At 52.9% G+C, this 16,543-nt stretch overlaps 1 protein-coding gene across 5 annotated transcripts in view; it reads right to left on the reverse strand.

The window, feature by feature from the left end:
• Nucleotides 1–1,653: 1,653 nt before the first annotated feature.
• Nucleotides 1,654–16,543, reverse strand: part of Slc38a10 (solute carrier family 38 member 10) — a 52,394-nt gene continuing 37,504 nt past the window's right edge. Inside the window, exons 12-17 of one of the 5 annotated variants that reach the window (XM_027425438.2) lie at nucleotides 14,012–14,168; nucleotides 8,241–8,408; nucleotides 7,458–7,922; nucleotides 6,805–6,909; nucleotides 3,819–3,992; nucleotides 1,654–3,239 (exon numbers count right to left, since the gene is read on the reverse strand). In XM_027425438.2, coding sequence (XP_027281239.1) covers nucleotides 2,158–3,239; nucleotides 3,819–3,992; nucleotides 6,805–6,909; nucleotides 7,458–7,922; nucleotides 8,241–8,408; nucleotides 14,012–14,168 — 2,151 coding nt within the window. In that variant the 3' untranslated portion in view covers nucleotides 1,654–2,157. Of the gene's footprint in view, nucleotides 3,240–3,818; nucleotides 3,996–6,804; nucleotides 6,910–7,457; nucleotides 7,923–8,240; nucleotides 8,409–14,011; nucleotides 14,169–16,543 lie in introns of all 5 variants that reach the window. The other 4 variants (XM_035447251.1, XM_027425437.2, XM_027425439.2 and 1 more) reach the window with 4 other exon arrangements.

Here is a 16,543-nt window from a genome sequence, read left to right on the forward strand (position 1 = left end):
CCAGGGGATTACCAGGGATGAAAATGCATTCCTCACAGCCTCCCAAGCCCAGAGGTTTAAGGTCAAGGTCTGAGGACCTGCCTGCTGACTCTTTAAGGGACAGGAACACAGCACAAAGGTTGCCCCAGCAAGGGCACTAGTGACCTTTGTATCCTAAGCACTTAAAACATCCTCCTGGTACTCTTACTTGGAACCCCTGAATGTTAGACCAATTATCTTGGTCTCAGATGAGATCGATTGTTCTTTTTTGTTGTTTTCAAGAAAAGGTTTCTCTGTGTAACCCAGGCTCTCACTATGCAGACCAGGGTGGCCTTGAACTCAGAGATCTGCCTGCCTCTGCATTCCGGAGTGCTGGGTTTAAAGGTGCGCACAACCACTTCTTGGCTATCTGTTGTTCCTTTTAGAACTTGAGCTCCACTGTTTCAGCCCTGCTCTGTTGCCCTGGTAACAGAGCATGCACCCTGGCCTGGTAGCGCTGCTACCAAGCATACCTGTTCTACAGCAGAACCCTCGTGGGTGGACACAACATCCCAGTGTCCTATGCCAGGTGACCAAACACCTACTACAGGCCGCAGCTGAACTGGCAGGTGGCTCCCTGGTGCCCCGGCACTTGTACTGGAAGTACAAGTCCCCTGCTGAAGGCTGCTTACAGAAGGGTTAGAGAAAGCAGCTAGGAGGAAGAGCTGGGGCAGAGGCAACCCTGTCTGCTCTACGATAGACTCTCAGCGGACCACAAACGCCGAATTAAGGGGGGATTTTCCAAAATATCAAGCTGTGTGAGAACCCCAGTTCCAGCAAAGTGATAAGAGTTCCAATCCAAGAGGATGGCCAGGTGGCATCTAACTGCCAAACAGCTTATTTGGAACTGTTTTTAGTCAGACAGGCTAGGAGGAAGCTGAGACTGCCCATCACAGGCACTCCCTTCTGTGTGAGCTACACTTGGTCCTGCCCAGCACAGTCGCACAGGACCTGTGGAAGCTTTTCTAGTTTTTCAAGCTGTCCAATGAATGACATCTTTAAAAATTGTAATGAGGGCTTGAGAGATGGCTCAGTGTTTAAGGGCCCTTATTCTCATAGAGGATGCAGGTTTGGTTCCCAGCACCATATGGCAGCTCAAAACCATTCGTAGCTCCTGTTCCAGGTATCTGACACCCTCTTCAGACCTCCAAGGGCACTGCATGTATCTGATGCAGAGATGGGTGAACAAAACACCCATAACGTAAAATTTTTTTAAAAATGTAGTAAAATATTTTAAGAGGTGCAGAGACAGCACATGACGGGGTGTGGCCTGGTTCACATATGACCCCATTGACACTCCAAGCTCTTCATGTCAGGGCTTGAGGACAAACCAGGGTCTTGTCTCTCAATCTCACAAGTGCCTAAGTGTCCCTGCTCTGACATGGGAACACTCCCGACAGCCCTGCCCTTTGAACTCGAGGCCATGCAGCAGATGCCACCCCAAGGCTTGCCCTGGTGGCCACTCTGTCCCTACAACAGGGATCAGCACGACAGACTAAGCTGCCTGTGGAGCCCAGGACTGTACTCCTCCACCCGAGTCCAGCGATGATGCTGGGGAAGGTACCCCATGGTCTCTAGGCCGTTTGGTACCATTCAGGTTCGTGAATAGGTTTTCCTTAGGCAAACCAACTTGACTCAGCAGAAGTTAGTGGTGTTTTATTGTGTTTCATAGTCAATTTCAAAGAATGTGGAGACAGGAACCCAGGAGGGTCATGTGCCTTCTCCCCACCCTGGGCCTCCCTGGGGTGGGGCTCAGAGGTTCCGACTGCAGGCTTCCCACACATGGAGAACATGGGACAATCAAGTCAGCCTGGAATCTGGCTGTGACAGGTGGCAAGTTAGATGAGGACTGCGCCCTGCTGTCAGTGCTGCCACTGGTGAGTCTGAACAGACAAGAGCCGCCACCGTGCAGCAGCAGAGCTGAACCCCAGCACTGCCTTTCCTGGGCTGGCTCAAGGCCCAAACCATACTTGGGCTAATGGGTGCCTTGGCCTTGGGGCAAGTGATACCACAGAGTGACAAGCTGTCTGGGGCTATACTTTCCCAGCTCATCATGAGGGGCTTAGATACCAACCCCTGGGGACATAAGAATGTGGCCTCCAGTCAGTGTGTCACCAGCTGCTGTTCAATGTCTGGTTCTCACGCTTCCTCTAGATCTCCAGGCAACTGTCTAATTTGCCGGCTGTGTACCACCTGTACCACGGCCCCCGCAGCCTGCCGGAGCTGGGTGTCCAGGGCGCTGCGGAGGTCATTCACCTGTACGTTAGGCAGGGAGTCAAAGCTGATAATGACTCTGTCCTTGGGAGCCAGCTCCTGCTCTGGAGGAGAGGCCAGATCCCGTCGTCTCCTGCGGAGGTCAGAGTCAGCCTGCACTTTCAGGTCTCGGTTGGGTTTGGCATTCTCTGGCTTCTGACCCCCAGGCACAGCTAGCCTGGGCGCAGAATCAGGATCTGGCCTCTTGTTGGTCTCCTCGATGGCAGCACCCCCATTTCCTCTGTGCTGCCCCTCAGCAGGTATGTGAACCCCTTGGGGGGCCTCACTTCTTACCTCTGGGTGAGAACCCTGACCTTTGTCAGGGATGGCCTGGGGCTCTTGCTGAAACCTGGCCTGGGGCTGAAAGCCTGTATCTGCTAGCCTAGCTGGGACCATGGTGGGTTCTGATTGCCTGGACTTTGTGCGAGAGCCTCCAGCCTCTGCCCTTGCCAAGGGCTGGGCAGGCTCTTTTGGAATATCGGCACCAGCGGCCATTGCTTCCTTCGCAGTTTCCTTCCTTTCAAGGGAACCTCCACCAAAGGCATCTAGGTGCTGCCTGGCGACTTCCTCTGCAAATTGCTTCTCTGGACTCTTGGGTGGTGCCCCAGCAGAGTCTGCCTTGGGCACTGGTTCCAAGTCCCTAGGAGCCAGGTCCCTCACAGCCCCAGCCACCTTGAGTGAAGCACCCTTCTGGTCCTCTCTCAGTTTAGTCTGGGCCCCTTGGGGCCCTGTGTCAGAGCCACCAGCAGGAAGATCAGCAAGGTCTCTGCCTGGCACTGGCTTGGCTTCCTCCAGGGGGTGCTGGCCCATCTCTTGGGGTGGAGCAGGGCGACCCATGGGAGCTCCAAGCACAGGCTGCAAAGGCTGTGGAGGGCCACCTTCCACTGTCTCCCCAGCATGCTCGTCCAAGGCCTCCTCCTCCTCCTGTCTTCTGAGTACCGCCATCCCAGGTTCTGGCTGCAAGTCTGCTGCAAGTGAAGGTGAGCATCAGTTTGGCCACAGAAATGAACACAAGCTGCTGATTCACTGACTGAAAAGAAACTTTCAAGCAATTAACAATCACTAAGAGCTGGAGAGATGGCTAACAGTTAAGAATGCTTACTGGCCGGGCAGTGGTGGCACACACCTTTATTCCCAGCACTCGGGAGGCAGAGGCATTGTGAGTTTAAGACCAGCCTGGTCTCCAGAGTGAGTTCCAGGACAGCCTCCAAAGCCAAAGAGAAACCCTGTCTTGAAAAACAACAAAAAAAGAATGCTTGCTGTTCTTACTAAAGGCCAGAGCTACGTTCCCAGCACCTATTTAGGCAGCTCACAACCGTCTGTAACTCCAGATCTAGGGTATGTGACAACCTCTTCTAGCCTACACACACATACATAATAAAAATACATAAATAAATCTAAAATTAAACAAATAAATAAATAAATAAATAAATAAATAAATAAAAAGGATCATTCATCAAGACCAAAATTCTCCTTCCACACTTCTGGCCACCAGGTCTTAGATGTAGCCCCAGACCTGGCCTGCTGCTCGCCAGGGCTCTACCTACCTGGCTTAGCCTTGTCCTCCTCATCCTCCTGTCGCTGCTGTCGAATCTCCTTGTGCTGCTCCTCAATCACAGCCAGCAGCTTCTCCTGCTGGTCCAGGAGGCGCTTCTGCTGTACCTGCTGCTCTTTGATCACCTGCAGCAGTACTGCATGGTCCAGCATCTCAGCCCTCCCGGCTTCTGGTGGGGACACACACAGTCAGATGCCCTCCACACAGGGTGGCCAGAAACCTGTGGGACTGCTGGCCTTGCAATGCAAACAGTGACCCATGGGGGAACTGGCCCTGCCACGCCTGTATCAGCAACACTGTCAGCATCACCACAGTCCCTCTGGCACAGCAGGGAGCACTGAGCTAAGGCTGCAGGGATGTGCCCTAACTAGGAAGAGTAGTCTTCCTGGAGCTGCCTGCTTTTACTTTCACCCTCTGTGGGTGTTCACACACCCTGGCAGTCTGTGGTGGCTGAAAGTGCATGTGCAGACAAAACTCAACAAGGAATGTGCCAGAAAGTTAGAGGTTCACTAAGCTGTGCCATTCTCCCCTACCACCTCATAGTTGTTCCAGGACCAACACAAGAGAAAATAAAACCTAAAAGCTTTTTTTAAAAAAAGTTTTAACATTTAAAAAAAATTTCTTCTAAAATGAAGAGAATCTTAAAAATAAAAGAGGTCTTCAAGTGGACGTGAGAACCTGTCGCAGTGGCCTGGACACCTGGGGGCAGCCTGATGAGGGAAGAGAGCTTCATCTCATCACCAGAGGTGGGGGGTGAGGAGGGTCAAGACACAGAACAGCACAGGGAAGATGAAGGCCCTCCTATGCAGATTTGATGTGTCCCTTCCATGTGACACTGCTAGGGTATGGCACAGTCTCACCCACAAGTGCAGCAGGTGCTGGCTGGCTTTTTACTACAAGCACCTCAGCACTGGGCCAGTTATTCACAGCAAGCAGCCAAGGCAAGTTCGTTGTTACAGCCATACATTGTTAAACTAGGCATCTTTAGAAGATGACGGGTGAAGGGCTGGGTGTCAGGGCATAAAAACTGTCTTATGTAGGGGATGGAACACACCTTTGATCCTAGCACACAGAAGATATAGACAAGCAGACCTCTGTGAGTTAGAGGGCAGCCAGGGCACACTCACAGGCTCCACACCAGTAGCTAGCTGAAGCAGTTCATAGTCAGAGTCCTTCCAGGGGCAGTGATGAATTCCCATGAACACACCCTTGGGCCTCCTCAGGAGCCCATGCAAGGAAAGAAGGGCGAGTTGGACAGTGGAGAGGATACTGGGGCCAACTATGAAGAGAGCAGAGCTGACCTAAAGGGAGAGAACTGTCCCTCTTGCCGATGCCTAAGGTTCACACACTGGCTTGGGAAGGAAAGGCCTCACAACACAGGGCTCCTTCTCCTCCCTTGGCATGAAAAGCTCAAAGCACTCTCCCCAACAGGCCACACCTCACCCTGACTGTATGATCATATAACTACCAGCTGTATAAAGACAAAGTTATATATATTGCTGGCACTTCCCAGCCTCTAAAAGCAAAGTTCTGGAAGAGCAGGCCCCATGTCTCGTGTGTTCCTCAGCAGACTAGCTGATTGGTTCTGGGAGAGAAAGAATTGTGCCATGTCCAGCTAGAAGCCCCACACGGCAAATGGGAGACAGCATGGCGACTGGCTTTTCCCAGCCAGAACCGACCAGGACCAGGTGTACAGATGGGATGGAGACCCCCACACTAGACACAGTGGGACATATGGACGCAAGCCACACACAGCATCAGCAGGTACATGCAGCCCCAGCCCTGTCTCTAGCTCAGGTGGTACCTTAAGTTACTTACAGACACCATTCAGCTGTCCTCTGAGGACAAAGCCACAGGGGCTGAGGAGAACTAAAGTTGAAAGGGAAGAGGGGACTGGAGTGTCAGAGATGCCACCTGGGGGCTCTGCTGCATCTGGAGGGTGCCACTCCTTGGGACTGACACATATTCATGCAGGGCCCTCACAGGTGGAGTAGACCACCAGGGTGCCGTCCCCACACTGTCGGAGCCTCACACACATGCTTGTCTTGCATCAGTCCTGAGCCGTACCTGCTACTAGCTTTTTAATCTCAGCTGTCCATCCCATTGAGAGGCATATGGAAGAGAGGCACAATAGGGAATAATGAAAAGTCTCTTCTTCAGAAAGAAAAAACAAAGAATCAAACATATTTAAGTGGCAGATCACAGGAAACGGAACCAACAAATATAGTCAGACTAAAACCGGAGAGAAAAATAGCGAGTGTGGGGGATTTCCCAAGCAGTTTGTAGGCTCCAGTGAAGCAGAAGAACTCTTTGAGTTCTGCCTCCCAGGCCTGCTTCACTCAGGCGGTCAGCCTGGAGCAGCCCCATCTCAGCTGCAGTTGCTGGGCAGCTACTCAAGTCTGGCCTTCAGAGCTGCATCTTTCCACACCCACTTCAAGTGGGCTTTGTCTTGACATGGGGGTTCACCAAAACAACTAAATGGGTGATCACGGGAGGGCTCCTGGGAGGGCCGCCACCGCCTTCTCCACACACAGAATACACTGCATCCACCATAAAAAGTCAAAATAGACTCGCAAGTTTAGAGAACTCAGGGCAAGCCAGCCATAGCAAACTTCAAATGCCAGCACGGGCCTTTACTTCAGGTGTGACAAGCACACAGGGCACACTGCTGACCACTAATACACACACTGGTCTCCTAAGGCCTCACTCCTAGCTGGCTTTGCACACCCTGAGTAGGGGAACTAGCAGCATACATGCTTTAAGATGAAATACAAATGGTTATTAAAGGGAGATAAAAACGGCCATAGAGAGGTGCCAGAGGAAAGCCAGCTACCAGTGGGAAGCAGAACAGGGCACTGGAGGCTCTTCTCTGGCATAAAAACCAAGGAGCAGAGATTGTGGAGCAGGAGGGACCCAGGAGCACCCAACCCACCCAACCTCAATCTGGGGTTCCTTCTGAGGGGCAATGGCAGCCTCACCTTCCAGCTTGCTCCCCGCCTGGTCTCCACCTGGTCTCTCAGCCTCCTTCAGCTCCCTCTCCTCTGCAGGCACTGACCTTTGTGCAGGAAGGCCCACCTTCTCACCTGCACACAGGGAGACTCAGCTGGTTTGTTGAAAAGTCAAAAAGTCAGGGGTGGGGTGAGGTGCTGGCAAGTGTTTCCTAAAATGACTCCATAGCTAGCCACCCCCTAGCACAGTTTATATTCAACCTGATGATTACCAGGGAAGTAATAAAAAAAATATTTAACAATCTCGAAGGCTGATGGCAGCGAGCCAATGTTAACTACCTTCACCAATTAAAATGCAGGCACCGTCCTAACCAGCTCTTAGACGGGCACTTAACAATGTGTTACCTGTCAAGCGTTCCTGCACTGTCCCCCGTGTGCGCCTAGACACACGAGAACAGCATGGCACCTGACATTTAGTGGTCTGGCAAACAACTGCGTGACAGATATTATAGAAGCTGTCAAGCCACTGGGCTCTTCTCTGCTCCAGCAGCTGCAGAAGGGGCTGCCAGTCACATGCTAACCTTGTGAAATGAGAGACCTGGGGACTGAGGAGGACCAACCCGTCCTGTGGCACCTCGAAAGGGAGTCTCCCTGAGATTACCTCCCAGGAGGCTGACACTCACCAACGTTGCTCTCCGGGTCAATTTCCACGAGCTTCCTTGGGACCCCTCCCGCCTTCTGTGCAGCCTCCTTGCCATCACCTGCCACCAGCGCATTCTGCTCCACAGAGAGCCTGGACTCCACAGAGAGCAGATCTCCATTGTCTGGTCTCGACTCTTCCTTCCTGGGCTGGACAGGTGGCTGGCCATTGGCTTCTGGAACCTTCTGGGGATGTTCAGCCTCCCCCACTGCCAGGGCTTGCTCGGGTCTCTTCCCTTCCTCTCCCCTCTCAGCTTCCTGCTTCCTCTCTGACTTGGGGGCAGGTGGTGCCATCTGCCCCTTGCCCCCAGGGTCTCCTTCATCTGTGAGCCCGGGAGGTGGCTTTTTCTCCTCTGGCCCGTCCTGGTCTTCACCTTCATCCACCACCACTTTGTCATGAGGAATCGGAGGCTCATGGCGGTGGGCCTCGCCCACAGGGACAGCAATGCCTGGGAGGACACAAGGACAGGGTGAGATCAGTTGGAGAGAGGCTCCACTTTACCTTCCTAGGGAATCTGAATTGGCCTCTTGGCTCCCAACAGTGTGACATGGGTCACTGCCTCAGATCCCTCCACAGCCATCTGAGGACTGGCAAGCTTCCTAGAATGTTAATGCTACCAGAGGAACAGCGGTGGACAGTTGCCCTGGCTGAGCGAAAGGCAGAGCACGGGAATAGGGCTGAGGGAAAGAAGACACGCAAGCCCTTCCTTCACAGGGCTGCTGAAGCCTTTCCCCGTCAAGGCAGCTGGTGCAACTCAGCCACTTACCTTGACCAGGGCGATCCAGCTGTGCGGCTTCTTGCTTCTCCTTGGGGGCCTCCCCTCCAGGCACCTCTACAGGACCCTTAATCTGGGCCTGCTCCAGTGCCTCTTTGTCCTCTGGCGGCTTTGGCTTCTCCTGGCTATCCTCAGCAACAACCACAATGGGGTCCTGGACTACAAGCATAGCACAGTGAGCCGTCAGCACCCAGTACAGGCTGGACCATTCTCCTAAGGTCAGGACCACACAGCAAAGCCAAATGGCAGAGTGGAGGCGAGTTTCTTTCTGTTCAATCATTATTATCAGCTAAGCAGTGAAGAAAAGATTTTTTTCAATTCATAATCTTAAAAAAGTCAAAATTCAATTTATAACTATAGGCAGATGGCCACTCTATGTAATACTTGTCCACAACCACCAGGTGGCAGTATGAGCACACAGCCAGGCAATGTCCCTAGGGTCTCCCAGCAGGCACCAAACTGCCTGCCCTAAGGTCCAGGCTGAGGCCTTTGAAGAAAAGAGTACCCTGGATGCCATTGGGCAGGCCTGCCAACCTCTTGCTGTTGGTAAAGGAAATTCACACCACAGGGTGAGAACAAAAAGGCTGCCAAAGTTGCCCTTCACATGCCCACAACAGCAGCAGGGTCACAGAACTGGAGACAGCGAGCTTTGAGAGCTGGGGACCACGCACGGGCCCGCCCTGGTCAAGGCTCCATCTTAGCAGGGCATCGCCCTAGCACATCGGATGTGGACTCAGGAACATTATAAATTAAAGGCCATCCTCAGCTACACAAGAGTTTGAGGCCAGCCTGGGCTACATGAGATCCTATCTCAAAAAACAAAACAAGCTGACAGTGGTGGCGCATACCTTAAATCACAGCCCTTGGGAGGCAGAGGCAGGTGGATCTCTGTGAGTTCGAGGCCAGCCTGGTCTCTAGAGTGATCCTGTCTAGAAAAACAAATGAAAAAGAAAAGAAAGGTGCTGCCCCCGCCCCCGGTTGTTTAGCACATCCAGCTTTAGACACTATGTGGCCACCTGTACACAGTTCTCTGTTCCGCTTTCCCAAACTCAAATGCCAGTTCGGCCATACAAGACTGATTAAACCAGGATGGCTTTCCTCATTGTCCTCTTCCAAGGGAGGCGACTCCATCATATCTGCTATTCCGATGGGTCATTATGTGCCCCCCCTACCACCACACACACAGAAACACAGAATCCCTTGGATTCCTGGCCCTAGGGCACCTTGCCTTTCCCAGCATCAAGTCAAAGCAGCAAACAGTGTTTTGGGCCTCTGAGAAGAGATGACTGGGTTTTTGTTGTTTGTTTTCAAGACAGAGTTTCTCTGTATAACAGCCCTGACCATCCTAGAACTCACTCTGTAGGCCAGGCTGGCCTCAAACCCAAAGACCCACCTGCCCCCCCCACCCCCCCGTCCCCCTCCCAGGTACTGGGATGAAAGGTGTGTGCCACCATCAACTAGTAGCACTTTCCTAGTGGGCAAAGAACTCACTGGTTCTCAGGGAGCAGCCTGGGCTGCTCTGTGCTACCAAGTGGGCCAGGCAGATAGAATGAACCCGTCTTCATCACATGGTAACTCCCTGGCACAGGTAAGAGGCACCCATAAATTGAGGGGGAGAATGAAACAGAAGTTCCCCCGTCCACAGCACGGTCTACCCTGAGTGGTGAGGGGCAATCTGCTGCTCACTGTCTGGAGTCCTGGGGAAGTTCCACAAGGCCGCACAGGGTGTGAATGAGCTGCCCCAAGCTCCTTGGGGAGGCCTTCCAGGAAAGCTATCCCTGTCTGTGTTCTAGGACAGGAACTGGACTGACAGGCAGGGGCTGTGAAGGCTTTCTAGCCTGTGCTACCAGCAGCCGAGCCCCGCCAGCAGTGGACATGACCTACACCAGGGATGGATGCTGACAATGCTCTCGGCCATGACAAAATGTAAACTCTCAGAGCTGGCAGCCATCGGGACCCCGTGCAAGCTGCTTCCAATTTCAAGGTAACTATAGGGTAGAAATAGTGCAGTGGCAACAGGCTCACCTGCCCCACAGGCCAAGTGACAACTCAGAAGCAAAGGCCTGGTGTGGCTCCAAGGATGTACCCTGATGCTCAATGGGGAGGCAGCACCCTGGCCACCACAGACCCCTCCCTCACACACTGCGCCCCTGCAGTCACCTGGCCTGCTGACAGCACTGGTGACTGGAGCCAGCAAAGACCCATGTATGGACCTCCTATGATGGCTACTGGCTGCCACATTTCACACACAGGAGTGGACCCATGATGTGACAAGCCCCATGCTCACCTGCTTCAGTTCTTCCCTAGGGTCAGACAGGAGTTGCCTCATAGATAGCAGTAGCAGCTCCATCCTTCTCTCCTTCAGTCAGTGAGACACCAGCCTCCTAGGCCTTGCTCATGGAGCCAGGCCAGCTATAGGCTGGATGTTCTCCCCCTGTCTTCCTCATTCCTTACCCTCCAGCCCTCTTGGAGACAACTTCTACCAGTCCACCTGACTACCCGGCTTGAGGCCTCTCCCACCTCTCAGGACAGTTAGGGGCTGGACAGCAGCTCTGCTGCCCACTGGCCTCGCTTGCTGGGTGTATTCTTGTCGGAAGAGATCGGAATGTTCACCTCTGGATGCTGGCATCCAACCCAGATGCTAAAACACTGTGGCCTCGGATGAGCCCCTGGTGGTGAAAGAACAGCCCCACCTGTAGGGGCTTTCTCAAGGAAGCAAGAGAAGTGGTCTCACACTTTTCTGAAAGCCAGACCCTGCCCCAGGGAGCTTCTGCTTTGTTTTCCAGGGTTAGTGAGGAAAAAGTCACTTGCTGAGGTCTGGCTTACAACCCAATCTTCTGGCCTTAGCTGGATGGCTCCACAGCTCACCTTCCCAAATATGGCTCAGATCATAAGCTCCTGGGAGCTGGAGGACTGGGCTGGTGGCCCAGGCCAGCACTGTGGAACCTTGGCATCAGCAAGGAAGCCTCCCTTGTTCTTCATTCTTGGTTCCTTCTCAAACTCGTGTGTGTGGTGGGTGACAAGGGAGACCCAGCGCTGCACCTCTTGAGCAGCACCACAGCCCCAGTGGCTCAGATGCGACACAGGCCAACAGCTACCCGAGAGCAAGAGGAGCCCCGCTAACCCACCAGCAGGTCCCATGAGGAAGCCAGGGAAATGAGCCCACTGCCATCTCCTGGCATACCAGCAGAAAACCTGAACAAGAAGGGTAGGGGCAAGCAGCACATGACACAAAGAACTTTTAAAACTTCATCAAGGCACAAGGGAGAGGTGACAGGTCCCCTGTCAAGGAGTCAGCCATGGAGAGGAGCACATAACAGCAGGGTCTCTCCTGGACACATCTTGACACTACCAAAGGGGCTGGGGCCTGTTACCACCACAAGAGTGGCCAAGGCAAGGCAGCAACAGAAACCATGGACGGTCCCAGAGAGGGGGTGACCACAAGGAGACAGAGGGAAGGTCTACCCACTGGAGGACTCCTCAAGTCACCTATGCCTGGCACCCATAGCACCCCATGGCTGCACAACATGTCCCCCTAACCTCTACTTCCCACTAACCAGAGCTGCTTCCATGTTGCAGGAGAAGGGTGCTGGGGCGCAGGCCTGAGCTGTGCACATGGTGGGTGGAAGAAACGGAGCAACAAGGTACAGCATCAATGTTCACAGAAGGAGCCGAAACAACAAAGACTCCAAATCTGTCCCCAAGACCATCTAGGGAACTGTCGGGCACAGAGACAAATGGCCTAATTAGACTTTTTAAATGGATAATTGTCTTCCTGAGCTTTCATGGGGACTCAGCCAGGCTCACCAAAGGCTCAGAAGGCCAAGCATGGGGCCTGGGCTGCACCTGATGGTCACATGTGCCGTGCATGAGGGTACGACAGTCACAGCACACGCCGGGCTCCCAACAGAGCAAGCAGAGTCTGTGACCCCACAACATCAAAGAGACCAATAAACAGGCTCTCATACCCTGATGGTGCAGCTGACAGGGCAGCCAGAGAAGGCCCTGAGCCCCAGCCCTGCCCAGATGAGGCAAGCCTTCAATTAAGCGAGAGGCTGGGTGGCTAGAAAACAGCACTAGCTAAAAACAGACGGCACGTGGTTCTGAGAGTGGAGCCACGTGTGTTGTTATAGCCTCACGAAGAAATGGAAACCAGATGTGGCCTCGGAGAGCACAGGTGAGCAGGCAGCCTGTACATGCTGTAGAGACGGGACACAGCTGCTGGCTATGACTAGAGGCTGCACAGCATGGTGGTCACAGGGGCCTGTGACAGTCACAGGGGCCTGGGTGTGGACTGAAGAGAACCTCATTACCGGCCCAATGAGACAGAACTGCACTGGGCTCTGCTCAGGTGACCTCAAAGTACACAGGGCCATGATGTGCTTGCTACCCGCGGCAAGGAACCACACTCAGCTCAGCTCAGCTCACCTCACCAGAACACCACCCTCACCACCACACACCTCTTCCTTTTCCTGTTGCCATTCCCATGTCACACCCGTTCTCGACCTGGTGGCATGGGCAGTGACATCAGACTGGCTCATTAGCTGGGGAGGACACAGACGTGCACCTCCTTCCTCAAGCAGACTTCTTCCCAGTGCAAATCACCACATCTTCTGCCACACACACGACACACAGCACCCTGCAGCTTCTCAACATTCCACCTTCATCCTGAGAACCCCAGCTGTCCCCCAGTACCCCCCAGTGACCTCATCTGCTTCTCTGCCTCCTGATTCCTGGCAGCTAGGACAGGAGGCCTCTTCTCTGCCTTTGCCAATCCAAGAAGATAGAAGAGAACACCCACAGCTACTTCTAAGCCCTGGGCTGAATGAAAAGAGTAGCCCAGGAGAGCACCTTGGGGCAGCTACCAAGGGACAGGTGACAATGTATAGGCTAGCACCTACACAACAGCCCGAAACTTCCAGGGAGGGCGGGGCTCTTTCCTACCCATGCTTCCCAAGAGTCCGAGCTAGACAGATGGATGTTTCCTGAGCCTGGACCCAAACTCACTTTTAGTCTAATGTATGCCACCCACCATTGCCGGGGACAGAAGCCCAGGACAGCACCTACCACAGTGCCCATACCTCACAGCTACTAGGCAGGCACGGAGCCTCAGTCCATTGGCAAACACTGGCCCGGTGTTCCCCTTACCAGCTGTACCAGGGAAGGCTTGGGGTTACATCCTGTCCCCCTGTGGCATGACCACAGATGGGGGTGAGGGAGCACCACCAAGACTCTTGCTGAGGTACCCTGCTGCTGTGTGATGGACTTGTAACTATACCAAGAGTGAAACAAACGAAACAGCAAACAAAGCTGAGATACACTAGCTGGTTTTGTCAAGGGGAACACAGGCTCAAGTTTACATCCTCAAAACAAAACAAAACAAAACAAAACAAAACAGATGTGGGCAACACCCATACATTTACATACCTTTTGGTGTCCACAATGGCCAGGTATGAAGATCTGAGCCCAAGCTGGCACTGTGCCATCCCCCATGTCACCTGCACAGAGGTGGCAGCACACTGCCAGCCTCCATGTAGAGGGCATACCTTCTACACAGAGGTATGTCATGGAGCTGGCGGGGCCCAAGGCTAGAACCTCCACTATCTCCATCTCTCATAGGATAGAGGCTACTAACCGAGAAGCAAAACCCTTGAAGAGAAAATGAGGATGTCTTGGAAAGTACTACCATGACCCTGAGTCGATGCTGTGGACACTCACACCAAGAAAGCTCAGGGAATTTGGGGTGGGGCCTTTGCATATACCTGACAGCTGGGCCGCCTCCACTTTAATCCCGCCCTCGGTATCTCCTCGCCGGCCACTTCGAGCTTCTTGTGCCAAGTCCAGAGGGGCTTCTTCGCTCACAGACAGGGTAGTGACTGTGCTGACCACCAGGACGCCCAGGCCGACCCAGAGCACCACCTGGACCAAAGACCCCAAGACAGGAGGCGTGATGACAGTCCCACAGGGTTTGCTACACAGTGCAGGCTAGCCTCAAACTCACCAGCTCCCTGCCTCAGCCTCTCCTGAGTGTTTGCGAGGGGTACACCACAAGGTCAGGCTGGGGTCTAGCTTCTCAATTACTGTGGCAGAGAACCAAGAATCTCTGGGTAAGTATGTAACTCAGAGTGGCCCCTTGTACACGTCATTACTGAAGTGCATGGTCCCACAGGACCCCAAAAGGTAGGCTGTGCAGGGAATCTGGGTCACACTGACTGTGCATCCTGCCATCATGTTACCCATAGCAATGCCAGGTAATGGCTGGACACATTTGAGCCAGCAAGGTGAGACACCAAACGGTGCTCCACCTCTCATCTGAGGTGGGGTGATCACTGGTACCCCACAGCTGTATATATCTGACATGCTGCTGACTTTCCTCCTGAAGGGCCCTATTACTGGTAAATTCTGTGGTACTACAAGCCCTCATCATGCCACCCAGACACTGCCTAAGCCACCTCTCCACTGTGTGTCTGGGATGTACAGGTACTGCTATTTCTGATTTGACCTGCCTGGCCTCCTTCTGTGAGAGGAAATGCCTATGTGGCCTCTGGTCTGGCCAAAGGATCTTTATTGGTTTCCTACCTTGATGTCTAAGAGCCAAAACTCAAAAAGCTTTCTGAATGGTTTCTGACTCATAAAGATGTATGTGTACATGTATGTGAGAGTGTCTACACATGTGTGTGTGGCACATGCATGTCTGGTATACCTGCAGGAGACCAAAGAAGGTGCCAGGTAGCTCTGGACTGAAGTTATAAGCAATTATGAGCCCCCAGGGAATGTTACCTGGGTCCTCTCTAAGGGCAGCAAGTGTTTTGAACCATTGAGCCATCTTTCCAGTTCTGGCCTAATCTTCAAAAATAAATAAAATCAGCACCAAACAAGCCGGGCGGTGGTGGCACACACCTTTAACCCCAGCACTCGGAAAACAGAGGCAGGTAGAGTTCTGTGGTTCTAGGCCACCCTGATCTACAGAGAAGATCTACAGTTCCAGGGCAGCCAGGGCTACACAGAGAAACCTTGTTTTGAAAAAACAACCAACCAGCCAACCAACTAACTAAGCAAACAAACAAACAAACAAAAAATCAGCACCAAAGAGCTGGGAGATGGTCCCAGGTCCACCCAGTACAATCACAGAAGACAGAGTTCCATAGGGACAGAGAACCATCACTCTCAAGTTTTAGGAAAAGCCCATCTGTGAGGCCAGACACCTCGGCAGGCTGGAGTCTGTGTGCCTCATGAATGTGTGGGGTTCTTTAGGAAGCCCTGAACCTTCTGACAGGGACCATGGCTAGCTAGTGTGCCAAAGCATGTGTGGGAGGCTACCCTACTTGTACCCCCATATGTCAGTACATATGTCCAACAGAATTTGGGTTCAGAGCTCCTGGCCCCCATCACACCCTAAACTCTTAAGCTCTGCAAAGACCCAGCTTCCTTCCTGAAATTCAGCATTATCAGTTCTCATGAAGAAGGAAAGAGTCAGGGAACAATGTTTATGGAGTGGTAAAAGTAATCTCAACACACTAAAGCCAGTACGGTCACAACCTCCAGGAGCCTCTGCTCCCCGAGGAGGAGGCAGTGGTGAGAGCTAGCACAGTAAATGATGGTTTGGGGCACTCAGGCTGTCACAGGAGGTGAACTTTGGAAATTCACTAGGGCCCTGATGACCCCACTGTGCCCTCATGGCCTGTCCTGTACCAATCCTCTGTTTTCAAGGCTCCTGTTCCCTAGCCATGGCGGGGAACAGAAGCCAGGCTTTGGACACAAAGGCCAGAGAACCCATATGGAGGGACCTAGAGAGGTTTCACATTGCAGTCTGCAGACCCAGAAAGCCCTTCTCAGTGTGGGCAGGGTAACAGAGCCGGCCTTCCAGGCCACTTTCTAACCCAGCTCAATGCATTCTGTATTTCTCCGGCTGACGGCAGAAGCCATGAGAAAAAACCACTTCTCCCTAAATGCACTTCCTACCCACCAGTGGAGAAGGCCTGGGAGAGAGTAGCAGCCAGTGAGCTGGAAGACAAAGGGTTGCTTCCGCCATTGTGGAATCAGTTCCCTGATAAGAACAGAGCCTGGGGGACTCTGACAGGCCCTGGTGTTCTGTCCCCTGTGAACCCCATGAAGTGGGCTCTCCTAAATGCTCTGGACCAAAGATAAAGACATTTGTTGGTCATTTTATGCCAGTTATTTTCAAGGGGGACTATCATTCACCAATCCCATGGAGACTACAAGGAAAGGCAACATTTCATCCGGGACTCTGAATGATTTATTTCAACCTTCAAAAAGAAAAAAAAAAAAAGAAA

Source organism: Cricetulus griseus, chromosome 7, assembly GCF_003668045.3.
Source record: "Cricetulus griseus strain 17A/GY chromosome 7, alternate assembly CriGri-PICRH-1.0, whole genome shotgun sequence".
Classification (NCBI taxonomy): Eukaryota; Metazoa; Chordata; class Mammalia; order Rodentia; family Cricetidae; genus Cricetulus; species Cricetulus griseus.